Genomic DNA, 18,667 nt, shown 5'->3' with positions numbered 1-18,667 from the left:
ATGCATTTGTACCTAACTTACCTGTCTTGCTGTATTTCTAGTACCTAGCACAGTATCTTGGACATAGTAGGCCCTTATTTGTTGAATGAACAGTTAAGCTGGGAACCTGATCCTGGCCAGATGGCACTTCTAGTACAGATGTAGGGGGCACTGCACTGCACTGCCTCCACTGGGTGTGAATTAGCTCCACCACAGGGGTGGGGCTGGCGCTTACCTTTGACAGTGGGCTTACTGCAGGGAAGATTAGTTATTTTAGTTAATCTCTTCCCATCCACCTGCCCCCCCCCCCCCCCCCAAGATCCCTCAGTCTGTTCCATGCTTCTGTGTCTCTGGATCTATTTTGTTCATCAGTTTATTTTGTTCTTTAGAATCCACATATGAGTGAGATCATGTGATACTTGTCTTTCTCTGACTGGCTTACTTCACTTAGCATAATACTCTCTAGGTCCCTCCAGACCTAGGGCAAGAGATCCTTTTTTATAGCTGCATAGTATTCCATGGAGTAAAAGTCCCGCAGCTTTTTTATCCACTCATCTACTGATGGGCACTTGGGCTGTTTCCAGATCTTAGCTACTGTGAATTGTGCTGCTATGAACATAGGGGTGTCTGGGGTTTCTTAGGATATATTCCCAGAAGTGGGGTCACTGGGTCAAATGGCAGTTCCATATTTAATTTTTTGAGGAAACTCTATACTGTTTCCCACAGTGGCTGCAACTTTAGTTATTTTAGGAGCCAGAGCCCACGCGTACCCCAATCATCCTGTTTCACAGCACACAGCAGCAATTTTCAACCTTGCTCATCTCACGGCTCACATAAACTAATTACTAAAATTCTGCGACAAACCAAAAATGATATTTTTTTGCCAATCTGACATAAAAATAGGTGTGATTTTGATTCATTCACACCAGACGGCTATTGTTGTGTTGGCTGCTGTCATTTTTTTATTTGACAGCCTAAGGGAAAAGAGGTCAGTGCCCCTGACTAGTCAGGTATTGCATGTTTTAAAAATTCCTGCAGCACTGACCTACAGAGATGAATTGCTACAGTTTTATGTACAGCAATTTTTCTTCTTTTGAGCTTTGGTAGAAAAAAAGAATTCTGCCAAGAGACAGCAAAAATTTACGAAAAATCGTTATACAGTGTCAGGTTCAATCAGACACAAGTCAATGTGAATACACACGGATAAACCCTGAAATAGAAACACACCGTAATTTAACTGACAGACACTGAGACTCCGGGATGTTTCTCCTACGCTCAGCGCTGAACAAAGCAGGGGGTTGTAACTGAGTCAATAGCTATTTTAATCCCTTGTACAAAAGATAAAGAAGGGCAAACAACTAGACAGATCACTAGTCAGAAATATATATCCGTGAGTGGATGAGACAGACTTTACACAGTTTTCTCATTTCTTCCAAGCAGGCCCAGAATAAAATCCTAACCTACTGACTCACTCTTGAGAACACAGAGCTATCTGGTCTTCCAGCTCGGTGCCTGCTATAAGGCCTAGTGCCAAGGGCAGAGCAGATGGTCACATTAGGGGACATTTCACCACCCACCCATAGCACACACAGTGGGGTGCAGAGTAGGTTCACCAGCCAACGCTGCCTATGCCAGTGGTGCCAGCAGGGCAGCAGTACCCGAGGAGAAGCAGCGCCTGCAGGGCCATCACCTCTCACTGGGCGGTGAGACCCTTGCATAACCCACATGCTGACCTAAACCCAACTCCTTGTCTGTGCCCATCGCAATCGCATCTCAGGGACTCATCAGCACCCAGAGCAGCCCCTCAGGCAGATGGGACTCCTGGAGATGTGTCTTTAGTATCACAGAAGCACACTATGGCGTGCTCGCTCCTCCCTCGTTTCAAGTATGTCACAGAGGAAAGTGGGCGCTGCTGGTGTTCCCTCCCGCTACCCAAGTCACCTCCCTGGCCCTAGCATGCGCCCTGTAGTCCTGGATCCGATCAGGCCTGCGCTTCCTTCCCAGGCAATTTTTCAGGAAGGCAGCTTTGTGGCTCTGCAGTTCTTCGCAGATTGAGAGGCACTGCCTGTGGCGAGGTCTCAAGTGGCAGCCCTGGGTGAGTGTGTTAACAGGCCCGGATGGGTCAATTCAAAGATAGAGGGGAGGGGGCTGACCACGAAGAAAAATGACATTTTCCCCACATCACTGATACCCTATGGAAAGCTCATTGGTCAACCTTCTGGGTGCAGGGGGACCACAGGGCCAAACTACAAACTGCAATACAATTTTAAAGCTGAGTCTTGGTCAAAAATAACTCAGGTCAAGAATTCCTAATTCAGAATCACATTAGCATGGGAGAGAAGGCACTCATTCTAACACAGACCCGAGAACCAACGGCGGTACTAAGTACCTTAGCAGCATGAATGCAGAACGTGGGAAATCAACTAGGGAATGTCCAAAGAGCCTAAGTCAGTTTGTAAAATACCACTTGCGTTTCCTGAGCCTCTCCTACTTTTTCTTTGACCCTGTCCATCTCTTAATCATCCAGACCATCTTCTGGCTCAACAATAAACTCTGATCTCTTCGGTTTGGGTTGCTAGATCTTCCAGTGGCTTTATACAACTGGATAAATCAGCTGAGTCATTTTAGAACTCTACTTCAAGTGCACGGAGCCCGAAGAGTCAGAAGAGTGGGACCAGGCTCCAAGGACGTTCTCCTGAGAGAGGAGCTGCAGCCACTGCCACTTCTCCGTGGCCCTGGGCCAATCCTGAGGAGCAATTCAGTACAAAGACAGCACTGTCTCCAGAAGCAAACCTTTCTGCTCTCTAGGAGACAAGGGTGTACATTCTTCCCTAGTTGCAGGAAGCCCCCTCAGAGCCTTGAAACCGCCCAGCGAGGGTGCAGTCACCAGCAGAGGTCTGAGCAGAGGGTTATATGCGGATCTTTCTGGGATGCCCTGCTGGGTCTCTCTGCACAGCCTGACATGTGCTTCCTACTGTCAACAGCATTTACTCTTCAAAGAGCCTGCTGTTGCCAACTAGGGCAAGTCCCCAGCTCCAGCTGACCCTCACCCCGTGTGGGCCTCCTCCCATCCTGTCTGGGTGACTCTTCTACCCCTTACAGCTGGCACTTGCTGCCACTGACCCTGGGGCACTTTTCAGGCCACCAGCTCTGCACCTGTCCCACGCACACATAGGCGATTACTTTAGGAGGGCTGTGGATGCCGCCCAGGTAGTGCAGGCAGCCTGGCCCAGCCTCACTCACCATCTCCGAGTACACCGACAGTCCCCACCTCAAATCCCAGATGCCCGCAAGGCTTCTCCAGACCACGAAGAATGGGCCTGTCACAAGGTAGAGTGACAAGACAGTGCCACCGCCTGTGGGAACTGGAGGCAGATGAAAACAACGGGGCAGCCAGGGAATCTGTGAAAGGTGTTTCCGAGCAGCTGGGGCTCAAGATAGTCTCAGCTCAGTGTCCAATCCTAGACAGACTCATTTGCTCAACCAGTTTTTCTAGTGACGTCAATGCTGGCTTTCTTGGTTTCTGCAGCTTCTTAGTTTCAAAAGTAAAACCAAATAACAAAAACTCCAAATTTTTCAAACTGAACAAATAAATAATAGTAACAATATTTACATGAGTATATTACACTGAGATTCAGGCAGGACTCAGCAACGGAAAACCTGGGACCGTGCTCTGGACCCCTCATTCCTGGGCAGGTGTGACGCCCCTGGGAGCCAATGGGTAGACAGGTGAGGTGGGGATGAGCAAGGATGTGTGGCTGGGCCTCGTCACAAGGAGGGTGGGTGGCAGGTGTGAAGGAACCTTAGTTGTCCTGACCAAGCACTGTGGGGTGGTCAGGGTCACTGGATGAGCAGCTCCCGGGGGTACAGGGAGTCTGCCCTGGCTGCTGGCATGCTGGGGACATCAGGGCCTCTGTCCCAGGGAGCATGACGTCGAGGCAGCTGCTGCTCTTGAGCCCCTTTCTAGATAGGACAAGGAGCCAAGGTCAGGAGTGGTCCCTCATCCCCGGACTATGTGACCAGGGGGATGTGGAATTCGGTTGTGTCGAAGATCAGGGGCCTCCTGGGAGGGCTCGGGTCCCTGTTGGCCTTGTGGAGCAGCTTGAAGAGCCCAGTTCCAATGTTCATGGGGATCCCCATGATGATGCACTCAGACACCCCTGAAACCAACCAGAAGGAGATTAGAGAGCTTCTAACACACACTGGGTTGTGAGCACAGAAAGACTGACAGAGGAGCCAGAAATAGGGATTCAAGTCCCAGTTCTACTACACAGCAACTGGTTGAACCTGGGCTGGTCCCTTTGCTCCTCACCTATGACATGGGGATGGCTGTGAAGCACAGGCTGGCACCATGCTCCTAGATGGTGGAGAGATTTCTGACACTTGGGGGAAGGGCAGTGCCTACTCACAGCCTGGCTGCTGGCTGGAGACTGACGGCTCAGCGGTTCTCTCCGTCTGAGCCCAAGACACTCTGTAGCACTAACTTAGACAGCAAGACTGGTGAGTGATGCTCAGGGAATCCTGAGTTTGCCACCCAGTGCTTCCTTAACCCAGGGCCCAGAAAAGCAAACAGTAGGACAACGTCACCAGGTGATGAGCTCCCTGGAAAAAGCAAGGTGCTTGCTGTGATCAGGTGCCAGGGCTGGGCGAGGTTCAAATACAGTCCCGAGCCTTGGGAGACCTGCAGCCCTAACTGGAAACACTCAGGAGGCAGGGCTCCCTGTAGAGCGACAGAAATAAGGAGGTGGCGCAGATTCTTTCTCTGAGCTCCGTTTCAGCTTTATAAGATCCAAATCCTGGCCTCTGCACCAGGCTTCTGGCTCTAAAACAAGCAAGTGTGTCCTTATTACATTCTGGGTTTTGTGCTATTGGGAAACCAGAGAGGCAAACCACCAAACTAAAAGCCATGCCCAGCTGGTGTGGCTCAGTGGCTGAGTGTCGACCTATGAACCAGGAGGTCAAGATTTGATTCCCAGTCAGGGCACCTTTGCTGGAATCGAACCTGGGACCCTCCAGTCTGAAGGCTGACACTCTAACCTCTGCACCAAAACAGCTTGGCTCCTATACCCCTTTTGAAGGAGGAAGAGTTCATCTTAGGTGTAGACTGACTGAGGCCCCACGTGACCATCACCTGTGAGCAAGTCCACACAAGAGTAGAAGGTGAGGTGGGAAATGGCCACTAGGAAGCAGAGCTCTGGAGGGGGGGACGGTGGCCAGGCCTGGAATCCCCATGTGGGCTTTTGGAAGCTACTGAGCCTCCTTCGACCAGCCCCTCACAAGCTCCCACCTCAGGCCTGCAGGGTCTTAGCAGGAGAAAGGCTAAAGTGGGCACTTGTAAAGGACTCAGAGCCAGGTGGGTAGCCGGCACCTCTGTGACAGTACCCCTCACTCTCCCAGGGTCCTGTCAGACGTGCTGTGTGGTCGGGGGTAAGGCCAGCGCAGGGGGAGACTCTGCGGTGGGACTCAATGGCAAGCAAGCTAGTTTCTTTCTTCTCATTTGTGCAAGGGTTTAATACCTACACCTCACAGAGGTGCTGAGACACAGGCATTTAAGGTGCCCAGCACAGGAGATCCACAAACGTAAAAGGCAGGCTGGCTGCCTTTGCTGGGGGTCAGGGCAACAGGGATACCTGGCACAGGCCCCTCCTGCCAGCCAGCCTTGGCATCACAGAGGTTGTAGGAGCGGTATGGTTGACTCCGCGGGCTGGAAAAGTTCCCACACACCCAGGGTCAATCTCTTCTTCTTGGACTAAAAACTGTCCTGACAGAGCAGCCCTCTCGGAGGTGTGGGGGGATGCAGGATGCTACAGCCAGGCTTTGGATAAAAGATTGACTGGTTCCAACTCCATGACCTGTGACTTTATTCTTACGCAATAAAAGCTCTTCCTATTCAGTTTGTCCACCTCCCAGAAAGCCCCGGCCAGGGTCTACGTTGCCAACAACCCAGGCCTCTGGTGATGCTCTTAGATAGCAAACCTACCACACACGGAGTCCTTCTGCCCAAAGTAGGCGGCGTCAAAGAGGTGGTCAGCTGTCTTCTCAAAGGAGGCCAGCATCAGCACACTCTCCTTCATCTTAGCCAGGCCAAACCTAGTAATGCCCAGGACTTCACCCTGTGGCAGGGAGGAATGTGTCAGACTGGCATCCATGCCCCCGTGACAGCTCAAACCAACCACGTCCATGGCAGCTTCTCAACAGAATGAGCAAAAATCAGCCAAATACAGTGGTTGTTCAGGTCCCAACCTCAGGTGTGCACAGGATCCTAGCAGCTACTGTCCCACCTGTGTCTCAGTGAGGCTACTAGTCACTGACAACACGGCCTCCCAAGCAGCGGCCACTGGAACAGAGCATCAAGAACAGAGAACTAGAATTAAGAATCTAACTTTAGAAAAGGAAGTAATTCTCAAGGTATTTGTCTCAAAGAGCTCAAAACTCAACTCAAAAACCTCAAAGCACCCTGGCTGGTTTGGCTCAGTGGTTAAAGCCTCGCTCGGCCCGTGGACTGAAGGGTCCCGGGTTCGAGTCCAGACAAGGGCACATACCTCTGTTGCAGACTTGATCCCCAGGCCCGGTCAGGGCACGTGCAGGAGGCAACCAATCGATGTTTCTCTCTCTCTCCCTTCCACTCTCTCTGAAAAGCAATGGAAAAAATATCCTCGTGTGAGGAATAAAAAAAAAAAATTCCCCACAAAAGGGTGTGCCCACTGTTTACTGCAACTGCAGTAACGCAATATGTGCACAGAGTAAGACTGAGGGGAGACTCAGAGGACAGCTGCTCCTTCAGGGCTGGGCTGGGCATCTCTCCCACCACTTTTCTAGACACTCTGCCGTCCAGTACAGGTCTGAGTGGGAAGGGGCATGGAAACCTGCTGCCCTATAGCACTGCCAGAGGGAAGACATTTTGGGGAAAGGAAAATAAATATAACCAACCAACCTCAGTCCCCGCACAATCATGTTAACTTAATTCTTTTCCTGAAAGTGGCTACAGAAGTATGATAAATGGGTTTAACAGGGCTGAGCAACTCAGTTTGCCTGGAAATCCTTGGGCTTTTGGCAATGGCTGGCTTTGCTTTAGGATAAATTTTCGACTGAGAACAAAACCATTCTCCACCTCTAGCAGGAGGCTGCAATATTCATGCTGGAATTTGACCAGAACACCAGCCTGACCACCAGGCTTCAGGTTTGGGGGGACGGTGGCATCTGATTTCCTCTCAGTGGCCACCACAGCCTCATTCTCCTGAGCCAGGGCCCCTCCGCGCACCTTGTAGGTCATGAGGTCGGAGAGCAGCATCACGTGCCTCCTGTCAATGCTCATGCCATGGTTCACCATCGTGTACTGGATCTCGTTGATGATCGTTGTCCGGGCAGCCTCAATGCCCAGAGTTTTCTCCACCTACAAGGAGCCAGGGTGAGCGGGAGCAGCCACTTCTGGGTGCTACCCAACCCCTCCCATCTGCCCTGCAGATTCACGGCAAGCCCCACGCCCTTTCCAGAAACAGCAAGGCCCGAGGAGTGTGCCAGGAGCCAGCTGGGCCCAGAGGGGGCTCCAAGGGAGACAGGATGACTGTAGGGGACCTGAGTGTGAGCAGTACCTCATACGTGTTATTGGAGGTGGTTCGGGTGCCCTTCACACCGTGAGTGGCCATGACTGCCCGCAGGTTATCACCCTCCACCAGGAGCTTGTACTTCTCCCTTCCACTCTGCTCGTCGATGTGGATGACAGCTCTGGACACCTCTGGGATGCCCTGCACCACCACCTGGACTCAGAGACACAGAAGGTTTGAGACCCTGCAGCGCCCATGGCCTCCACCAGCCTGGTAGCCTCAGGAACTGCAGCAGCAGTGCCAACGTGGACATCGAGCCCCGGGCTTGTTCCCGGGATCACCCCTGTTCCTCAGGGCTGGGTGTCGGTAACATAGCAACCCTAAAAGTGCCCGCCAACTGTGCTGGGGTCAGGGAGGAAGCATAGTCAGGGGACTGCGTCTCTCTCCACTGTCAGTTTTATGGGAGAAGAGAAGGGAATTTACAGACGGAGCTGGCACAACAGTGCTAAGAAAGAGAAAGAATGAATGAATTCCTTAGGAAGAAATGGGTGCCATCCTCAGTCTTGGTAGGGACAATCCTTAGGGTGCGCTGGCACCTAGAGAGTCACGTTAGAGGTAAATGTGGCCTCTCCTTTTACACAACCCCTGGCATTCGGCTGGGCAGGGCCCTGAAGGGTGACAGTCGCCTCACCTTGGGTAGATCCTCTTTTAGGAACTGCAGCACATAGTACATGGAGCTCTTGCTGTTTTCTCGGGGGGTGACACACACCACAGCCTCGCCGTGGACAGCCACGTCGCCCGGCTTTACACGCAGCTTAGACATGCAGATGGAATACCGCACTGTCTCCGCGTTCACCTGCAAGGGGTCCAGGCATGGGCCACAGGCCCAGGACATTAATGACAGAGGATTGGAGACTCTGATTTCAGTTTCTCAGCCTCTTTCCTTCACTGCCCCTTCTAAGAAGCCTTTTCAGGCATTTTACCCCTAATCTCTCTCCCCTCCACGGAATTTTAATACCAGAGATATATTGTGTACTTGTTTATGTACTGTATGCATATTTCTACTTTATTCATAAAAAGACCATAAAAAGTTTTTTTATAGTCCCTCCACACCCCCCAGTTCATAGCCACACGCATGGGCTCCAGGGGAGCCCGGAGGCTGGTGGCCAGGACAACTTAATTAGCGATGCCTCCCCTGTGCCGGCCTCACCACTGCTGCTCCTGTGCTATACTCCTGGATGCTGCACCACACTTCTGGTAAAAGGGCCGCAAGTCAGGTGGCCAGAGCCAGCCTAGAGACACCCCTACCCTAAGAACTGGCTGCTCAGTCTGGGCCATCTTTCCCATGGACAACACATGAGCCTGGTGTTCGAGAGAACAGGGTACAGAATGTGTAAAGACTAGTACAGATTTTAACTACCCGAGGGAAGAAGGAAGCGCCAGGAGTTTACTCAGTGTGCATCCTGCTTCAGTCCCTGAGAAAGGCCCCTACGTAAATGCCGAGACAATAAGCACGGTTCACCCGCCCACCCAAAACCAGTCACCAAGTAGCTAGGCGCTGCGCTGGTGCTGGGGCCGCGGATGTGTAAGACACAGGCAGCCCTACGGTCCTTCCAGACACGGGGAAGACGGACAAGGAGACTAATTATTGTAATACTTTGTCACAGTGAATGAGTATGGTGGCCTGCACAAAATTTCAATTGATTTCCTGTGCGTCTTTATTTAAAAAAATTTTTTAAAAAAATTGATTTCAGAGAGAAGAAGGGAGAGAGAGAGAGAGAGAAATGTCAATGATGAGAGAGTCACTGATTGGCTACCTCCTGCACTCCCCCAGCTGGGGACTGAGCTCGAAACCAAGGCATGTGCCCTGACCAGGAATTGAACCGTGATCTTCCGGATCCTAGGTCTACGCTCAACCACTGAGCCACACCCGGCCGGGCTCCTGTGTGTCTTTAGATGGTAGTGTCTGTGTCAGGGTCAGGTGCAGAAAGACAGACTGTGAGGGTGCAATGGACTCACACAGAACAACCAAAGGCAAGCTTCTGCTATGCTTCCGGAGTCCTGCCTCGCTCCTGCCCTAGTCTATCAGCGCCTAGCTTGGGACTGACAGAGGATGACTTCCTCTCCACATTTAATTACATGACTCACTTCCAGTCTCAGAAGTCTAATCCGTTCCAGGGAGAGCTTGACGAGAATAAAGCAATCATCGGGAAGGAACACTTCTTCGATATACTCTGAAATCTGCAGTGTCAGAAAGTCAGAACGTTAGTCACTTTCCCTCTTCCCAAGAGCACTCACTGCTTGCTCTTTTCTTTAAAATTGATTTTAGAGAGACAGAGGAAGGGAAGGGGAGAGAGAAACATTGATTTGTTGTTCCACTTATTTATGCATTCATTGGTTACTTCTTGTATGTGCTCTCCCTGGGGATCAAACCCGCAACCTTGGCGTATTGGGACAATGCCCTAACCAAGTGAGCTACCCGGCCAGGGCCTGCTGCCTCTTTTTAAGGATGTAGAATAGCGTGGACACACTGACTGGTATATCCAGTGCAGCGTGTTTTCATACCTCCTTGCAACACTGCTAATCTAGTTTGCTTGTTATAAGAGGGATTGCGCCCTACCTCTCCCAAGAGGGTTTTCTCAATTCTCCCCTTCACAAGGCGGGCGTAATCAGCGTCGCCATCCTGGTCTAGCTGGGCTGTGATGATTGGAGTGCTGTGAGGAGCGAAGGAAAAACAATCTCAGCACTTGAAGGCCACTGCTTTGGTAGATCGAGTGCTGCTCAGAATCATGGTGTAAAAAGCAACGGCAATTCACTGAGTCTTCACTGTGTCAAGCACGCTCCTCTCAATGTTCTCATTTAGGTTTACTATTTTTGGAGTTCACGAGGCAAACGACTCTACCAAGGAATGAAATGACTTTCAGAAAATTCTTTCTGACCAAGTGACCCTACCTCTTCCTCTTTGGTCCTCATAAGTAGTTAATTTAGTTCTGTTCCCTGAGTACATTGGCCCTTTGTGTACTATAGCTTCCTCCATTCCTTGCCCCGCTCCAATTACCTGCTCTCCAGGACACCTCCAGCATCACCAACCACAAGCTTTCAGCTTCCAAGCTCACTGTGCTAGACAGTGTCCCCTGAACACTCACTCCTGGAATAGATATGACCAGCCTGGGGAAGGGAAGTGGAGCCCCTGCCACCCCAGACGTCTACGGTTGCTGCTCTAGAGCCAAGTGCAGCTTTTCTTAACTTAATGCTGTTTCTCAGTTTTTTAGATTCAGATCATAGATGAATCATTTTGTCATCAGATGCACTGTAATAAATTTCTATCTTTTCTAGTCTCAGGTCACCTACAAATTCTACCATGAAATCATGCGGGAGCCACAAAGCATGGCACAGCCCAAGTGGCAGACACATTAGTCAGGTCTGGTTAGGCTGGAAACATGACATCAAAAGTCTGAAATCGACATTGACATGCTGCTATCACTTTTCCAGTCTTTTTTGTTTTTCTCTTTCATGTGACCTGTGGCCATAAAGAACCATTTTTCAATTTTGACTGTATCTAGTTTCAACTTATTTTTTCTCGAGTGTTTTTTTTTAAAACTAAAATATGATTACACATTATTATGCCAGTGAAGTTTGGGATACTGCCCATTTAAATAGCACATCTGACAAGAGAATCACTGTTCTGAAAAACGTGGCAGTATGGGAAGAGAAGGGAACCGGAGGCGGGCACCTGATGGCCTTGGAAGCATTAATGATCTCTTTGATCCGGGGCACACCCAGGGTGATGTTCATGGAGGCCACGCCCGCAAAGTGGAAAGTCTTCAGGGTCATCTGGGTGCCTGGTTCGCCGATGCTCTGGGCACAGAGTGCGCCTACTGCAGAACCAGGCTCCATCTGTGCCCTGGAAGGAAAAGATATGGATGAAAAGTCCAGCAAAACTGCTGGGGAGAGGTTCTGGTTGTCTTCTTTCAGCAGAGAAAGTGCAGATGCCTTTACGGTCAGGAAAGAATTGGAACTGAGCCAAGCTGTGCTCGTGACAGAGGAAGGACCTGGCACAGATCAGTTAACAGTTGCAAACAGGATGCTCAGAGGGTCCAATCATGAACGTAGTACTGTGTGGCTACTTGTGGTCCATGTGCAATGACTGGGCCCAAAGGTCTACTGCCTGAAGATGATATGAGAGCCTGCAAACTAACAAATGGTACTGAAGGTGGAGAGAGTGGGTGGCACCTGCCAAATACATTAGTAGTTTCTCTGTGGGGAGGAAACACTTGGATGCTTCTCTGCATTATTCCCACATCCTGGAGCATCCAATCTAACTACCCACCAGAATCCCGAGTAAGAGGGGGCAGAGCCTGCTCAGTTAGTGGTGCTGGTGCTGAAGTTTGTCTCTGTGGGACAACAGGAAGGACATGAGACTGCCCCACAGTCTAAGACAATGAGTGTCCCTACCTCATGTACTTGTCCCTGCAGGTCTCCAGAAACTTTTCTATTTGGGTGGGGGTGATCCGGTCCAACTGGTACAGTACACGGGGCTGGAAGAACAAAACCAAGTGCAGAGTTAGGGCTGGCAGCGCTTGAAAATACCTTAGTGTCTGTCCTTCCCACCGTTGGGGAAGGCTCTTTACCTCTGTGGTGCCGTTATCATTGATGCCGTATTTGTCTCTGGTTTTCTTGATCTTCTCAGAAACCCCCTTAATGAATTTTTTTATTTCCTGAAAGATTATACAGCAAACATCAGTTGCATATTTCTAAGTAATTCAGATGACATGATGTATTTTATGAACTTCAGTAATATGACTAGCCAATCATATTTTCGTGACTGCTAAATATATACTATAAGGGATACAACATGGATAAAGTTTCTATTACAAAATGTTTTTTCCAAGGGGTATACCAAATCATCCACACCCTGGACACAACACTCATTGGTTCAGGTGTTTCTTAGGCCTTTTAACACCAATGATGTTTCAGCAATGGCCTGCACCAGCCACTCTCTAGCCCTGACAGGTTGCCCTTACACAGCACACAGGAGGGACACCAGGGAAGCCTTTATACCTGCCATTTCCTGTGCCTTCCTGGCACACACACTGCCTCTATCCACACAGCTCAGAACAGACATACACCAGTTGTATTTTTAGTCTCTCGATGGATTAATTTTAGAATCCCATAAGTCACTATGATCAATTTAAATACAAGCTAACGCATAGCTTTGCAGACACTATACACATTTCAAACATGTGCTTTGAGCTTGCTTGCATTTCACAGGAAACGCTCCCACACTCAGCTTCTCCTCTCTGCCTCTCACACTGCATCACTTCCCCAGGCTCACACTCCCTTCCCACACACGCATGAGTTGGAAGGATTCCTGGAAATCACTCTCAAAGCTAGAAATGAAACATCAGTGTATTTGCTATTCCTGCGTATCTAAGAAAAGTACTCTAAAAGAAAAAAAAGGTAAAAAGCAAACAAACAACAACAACAAAGGCTGGAAAGAGCAGCACTCCAAGCCACAGGATGGCGACAGAATGGAGCAAGGAAGGCGAGAGGTGCATCGCGTTGGGGGTACATGGGGCAGGGCTAGAGACTAAAGACTTGCTGCAAAGTTTTCTGGCAGCTGCTTAAAGGGAAAATTTACAATTGACAGTGTGCTTGTGAAATGAACCCAGTCTCATGGTCACTCCCAGAACCAGGATCAGCCGGCACCTGCTCCCAGGAGTGCTTACAGAGCAGTGTGCTGTGCTTTAATGAACTGCCCCACCACAGTCCTACTCCCAGGCGGTCAGACTTGAAGCACGACAGGACTGACAGAGTACTTCTCACCATGTAGTACAGCAGTCCTTTAGAGGTCACTGGAACGCAGTCCTAGGGACCAGCAACTGGCTGCTGTTCTGATCCAGGGGCGTTTTGAGAATATGGGGAGAGCAGGCAGACTGCACTTCCCCTCAGCAGCCCTCCAGAAGATACCCTTGAGGATTTCGGATAACCCCCAGTGAGTGAGCAGGAATGGTACTCTGTAGCCGTCCAGCTGCATGGGCAGACCAGTGAGCTGGCCCATGGGTGGACTGCAGATGGTGGTGGCTACAAAGCCTCATGAAGTCTTGATTCTGGATTCTGAGGCTGGCTGAGGGGCCCCCAAGGAGAATACCAGCATGCCCTGCCCCAAGTCTCCTGAGTTAATATCACAGAGCTGAAAATGCCTAAAGTTTTGTCTGAAACAAATGTTTTAAAAGGCAGACTGAACCAGAAGGTCCACTTTTGCAAAAAATAAATCCTATACGGTACCTATAGAACACTTAACACTTACTAATCCAATTATATGCTAATCCTGCAAAAATAATTCTCTTTAGCCTCCCATAGACTCCCTAGCAATTTCCGTCACTACCTTTTCTGAAAATGAAATAGTCCATGGCTCATGGGCCTCCTTAGTCAGCCACTTCACAGCCCAGTGAGACATCTCTACAAGGTGGCACGGCATCAGCCCCATCACTGAGAGCAGAGGGCACCGAGGGCTGAAGGAGGTCAGGCGCCTGGATAAGACAACAGGTCCCTGCATGAAGTCAGGTGCTTTCTCCAAAGTCTGCTCTCAGGGCAGGGCTTTCTGCAATATTGTCTTTGCCCACAGCAAATTTCAGTCTGCAACCTAGGAGCCAGGTGACCACGAGGCTACCTGGGAGTCCATCACACCTTGGCTCTTCCTTGTTTATGAACACGGCCTTTTCATGGCCAACTTCCCTTCTCCTCATTGAGAGAGCGTGCAGATACATGGAGGGTTACTGTGTGCCATTCAGCCATCATTGAACACAGAAAGGACTTTTATTAATTTGTTTTCAAAGAGAAACTCTCCAGGCTTACTTACTAATTATGAGTTTTGAGATAGCATTTTCCGATAGTCAGTCATTGCAAACCAGAGAAGGAAACAAGAGCCGGATGGGAGAGGGCGGTGGAGCCATCCCTCCTGCTGTGCCTGCCTAAAGGGGAACATTCAAAGGCAGTAGTGCCCCTGCTGCTTCATGTTTCTGTTATTCAGTGTGAAGAGCCTCTTTCACTGTGCTGGTTTCCTCCCCAAGCCTGCTTGTCTAGCCATTGCTATATACTTTAGGGCAAGCTCCTGAAAGCCCTCCTGGTGCAGACACTGCCCTTCAATGGGTGTTAAAGGCTACCCCCCCCCCCCCCCCCCCCGGAAACCAGAGCCTCTGGCAGAGCGGACCCAGGGACTTTCATCTGTGAGGGACTTTGCACACACAGTAGAGAGGACACACTTAAAACCACTCCCCAGCTTTGGCACTGGAAACAAGACCTTTCAGCTGCCACCCACAGGGACCCACTTCCAGTGGCTTCGCTGAAAGAAATGACCTTCCTTACACAAAAGTTAGATAGTCTGGAGGTTAAAAAAAAGCTCACTTTGCAGAAATGAAAACCGAACTAAGCTACTAAGAATTCAGCTGAATCAACCCATGCATATTACAGGGAACTCACAACATGGCAAATGACAGGCAATTAATCACACGATTAACCAGCAGTTAAATTCTCACACACGCCACAGCAGTCTGTGAACACGGGCACCAGCCCGGCAGGCCCGGGCTCAGCGCCACTCAGGGGCTGCCTCTGCGGCCTCAGCTCTGGCACGGGCGAGAGCCTGGGAACATTTCAGAGGCGCAGACAAATGTCTGGCCAGTGGATTTTGAACTCTTTTGGCAACTGAGTTCATCAGATTGTGAGCCACTGAAGGGCAAGGACATGTTTAGTCATCTTTGTGTCCCCAGGATCTGCACCATGTGTGACACAGTGACGGCTGAACGAGTGATTGCTGACTAAATAAACACTGCCTAGCAGAGGTCAGAGGTCACCAGTTAACCCTTGTCAAAGGCAAGCAAGTGACTTTGTCCAAAGTGATGAACAGGGAAGCCTGTTTGCCAGCACTTGGATGGAAAGCTGTCGTCTCCAGGGCTGGCAAACAGCTGAGTGCTGCTCGAGTTCACCCCTCTATGCTCAGCAGTCACAGCATGCGTTTGCAAAGTGCGTTACCTCGTTATATTTCTCATAGCCTGTCTCAGTTAAGGTCTTCAAGGATAAACAGAAAAATAAATAAGTAAATATGTAGAAAAACAAAGTCACAATTCTAATTTGTTAAAAAAAGAAAATCAAAACAAAGGCACCCAGCCTAGACATACTCTTGATTTTAAATATATTAAAATCTGTAAGATTCTTTTTTTCACCTTTTACTCAATACACAAAAGGAAGAACTGAAGAGCTTCCTTACCTAAAAGGACTCCTGAAGTTTCACTTTGTGGTTTTTATTTCTGATACATTGAAAAGAACACATTCCTGCTGATTTTTGGCTGCATTTGAATCACCAATCAGTACACAAAGGAAACAGCTTACTGATTCCTGTATCCCGCTGCTTTAGGTCAAAAACCACGATTATAAATAGAAAGCAGCTGTTTAAGAGGGTCAGTGACATTAAAAAAACAAAAACAAAAAAACCTTAAGGAGACATCAAGGTGACAGCCCCTAGAAGAAAAGGGAAGGCGGACTCCATGGATTTCTGACCCATAGGAGAAAGAGCAATTTAAAATAAAGGGCACTGAAACATCACCACTACCAATAAATATGGGGATTCAGAATGGCTGAGGGAAGGGCTGGTCCACAGGGTGAGAAAGTCATTGTAGGGTGTGGACAGGGGTAGGGTTAAAAAAATCGGTTCTCTAGGTAAAGCATTTTTCTTCTAATAGGAAAATACTTGTGTAAAAACCATAAACTAAGAAAGACATAAGATAAATTCTTCACGTTGGCTAGTGAGATTTCACCTAGGCCATTCTTGAATTTTTTTAAACAAAGAAACACTCTTACATAAAAAGCCCTCAGCTTATGAAATTCACCTGCTGGCACCTGGCAGTTTTCTTGTGCCAGCCAAGTTGGAGGGGGGGGAAGCCAGGTTGGGGGTCACCAGCACCATGGTGCCAGCCAGGTCAGGGTGATAGCAGCAGGGCCTTACCTGCAGGAAGCTGTCCTGGCAGCAGAGGAACTCGCTCTTCTTCATGATCGACTCGGTGGTCAGGACCAGCTCGTTCCTACTGAGAGCAGGCTCACTCTGACATGGGAAGACTGCCTCAAGTGTTAAAAAGAAACAGTGTGATGTGTGGGGGCAACGGCGAAGGGAGGCAATATTAAATGAAAGAAATTACGAGACAGGACAACCTTACTTAGAGGGATCTTTAGCAACCTGTGATGTTTTCCCCCTTCAAAACAGATTTTAACCCGATGGGAGTGGCTCAGCGGTTGAGCATCGACCTAGGATGGAGGAGATCACGGTTCGATTCCCAGTCAGGCCACATGCCTGGGTTGCAGGCTCGGTACCCAGTCGGGGGCGTGCAGGAGGCAGCCGATCAATGACTCTCTCATCATTGATGTTTCTTTCTCTGTCTCTCCCTCTCCCTTCCCCTCTGAAATCAATAAAGATATATTTTTAAAAAAATACACACAAAACAACAACAGATTTTAGGCTCTATCTTTAACATGAAGGTTAAAACAGACTAAACTCCTACTCCATCTTACACAGACTTCTGGGCTCGTCAGTGGGTTTTGTTCCATTACTCCCCAAACTTCAACACAATCCAGATTCGCATTAAAAATAGAAATTGTTTCCTGGCCAGGCATGGCTCAGCAGTTGAGAGTCGACCTAGGATCCAGGCGATTGGGGTTTGATTCCCGGTCAGGGCACATGCCTGGGTTGTGGGCTCGATCAATGACTCTCTCATCATTGATGTTTCTGTTTCTCTCTCTCCCTCTCCTTTCCTCTCTCGGAAATCAATAAAGATATATTTAAAAAAAAACAAAACAACAAATTGTTTTTAAAAATCCCAAATATTTTAATAGTAAAAATATTCCTCCACCCTCAAGCTCATGGAATTTCCCCAAAGCCTTAACGGCTATGTAGCACCCTAATGCACAGGCAGCCCCCCATGTATCTGAGCTCCCCTCCATTTGAAGGTCTGCCTCTACTACAAACTGTGCTGAGAAACACTCTTGGCACATTTAGATACTTCTGTAGGGCAGATTCCTGCAAGTCTAACTATGGAGTGAAAAGGAACCCACATTTAAGTTCAGATAAGTACTGTCCAACTACTTTCCAAAAAGGTTGTTCTAAATTATCCCCCCAGTTACAACACGTGAAACATGCCTGCTTTTCATACCCATGACTTAGAACACGGGCCTCTAATTCAGAAACCAAGGCCTCTTCTACTGGCATTTGATTACTACAAATACTAGACTTTGAAATTGAGAAAATACTTTTCCTTTAATATTTGGGAAAATTATGCAGAGTAACTTTCAAAGAAAAATACTAAGCCGGTAGTTGGGTAGATATGGTTGAGCATGAACTGTGTGTGATTTTCCAAAGAATACCTCCATTCTAAAGAAATGTCCTCAAAACACTCCAACCCCAGATATAATACTAAATCTTACTTTGATGTTGTCCAGAACCCTTTTAAACTCCAAGGGTTCATCTTTTCCCTCCATGGCTGCAGGATCTAAGCCATCTCCCCCATAAATGAACTGTATAATATCCCCTGTAGAGCTTCGGACTGTCAAATCATACTGTGAACAAAGATCTTCAAGGGACTTCACAAGCCTTCTCTAAAGGGAAAGAAAGGAAACAAAGCTCAGCTGCTTTGGGAAGACAAGTCACATGTACAGAGGATGAGATTTCCAACTCCGAGTTTCAGGGTTACTAGCCCTTTAATCACATAAAAACATTTTATTAGAAATCCCTTAAAAAGATTTCCCTAGCCCCAAAAACAAGGCCAAGAGTGCCTCATTGATTTGTCCAGTGGGATTTAGAATATGCCCAACCTCCAGCGCTTTAGAATACCTGCAATTTAAACCCCACCAACCCGAAGGAATATGTGAACACTGTTTTCCTAGCCTGCTCTGCCTTCTCTCTTTCTCCCTAAGGTATAAATTAATGCCAACAGCTTTGCATTCCTAAACACAACTTAATCTAGGACCCCTGTGGACATCAATATGAATTACAGAGGATCAGGTGCAGACCCTCTTCTGGGACTGGGGAAAGGAGAGAACAGGGACAGCATTGTGTCTGAACCAGCAGGCAGCAGCCGGTTCTCAAATCTTCTCAGGGA

General features: G+C 48.8%; 1 protein-coding gene across 1 annotated transcript in view; it reads right to left on the bottom strand.

The window, feature by feature from the left end:
* Positions 1 to 297: 297 nt before the first annotated feature.
* The window catches only part of POLR3A (RNA polymerase III subunit A), a 44,237-nt gene continuing 25,867 nt past the window's right edge, over positions 298 to 18,667 (bottom strand). The window contains exons 20-31 of the mRNA XM_016216657.2: positions 17,994 to 18,164; positions 16,525 to 16,638; positions 12,155 to 12,241; positions 11,979 to 12,061; positions 11,257 to 11,427; positions 10,144 to 10,237; positions 9,672 to 9,764; positions 8,215 to 8,379; positions 7,572 to 7,736; positions 7,241 to 7,372; positions 5,960 to 6,092; positions 298 to 4,139 (exon numbers count right to left, since the gene is read on the bottom strand). Coding sequence (XP_016072143.1) covers positions 3,991 to 4,139; positions 5,960 to 6,092; positions 7,241 to 7,372; positions 7,572 to 7,736; positions 8,215 to 8,379; positions 9,672 to 9,764; positions 10,144 to 10,237; positions 11,257 to 11,427; positions 11,979 to 12,061; positions 12,155 to 12,241; positions 16,525 to 16,638; positions 17,994 to 18,164 — 1,557 coding nt within the window. The 3' untranslated portion in view covers positions 298 to 3,990. The remainder of the gene's footprint in view (positions 4,140 to 5,959; positions 6,093 to 7,240; positions 7,373 to 7,571; positions 7,737 to 8,214; positions 8,380 to 9,671; positions 9,765 to 10,143; positions 10,238 to 11,256; positions 11,428 to 11,978; positions 12,062 to 12,154; positions 12,242 to 16,524; positions 16,639 to 17,993; positions 18,165 to 18,667) is intronic.

This window comes from Miniopterus natalensis, chromosome 14 (assembly GCF_054644295.1).
Source record: "Miniopterus natalensis isolate mMinNat1 chromosome 14, mMinNat1.hap1, whole genome shotgun sequence".
Lineage (NCBI taxonomy): Eukaryota > Metazoa > Chordata > Mammalia > Chiroptera > Miniopteridae > Miniopterus > Miniopterus natalensis.
The sequence above is the reverse complement of the archived record's forward strand: the minus strand, read 5'-3'. Positions and strand labels throughout refer to the sequence as shown.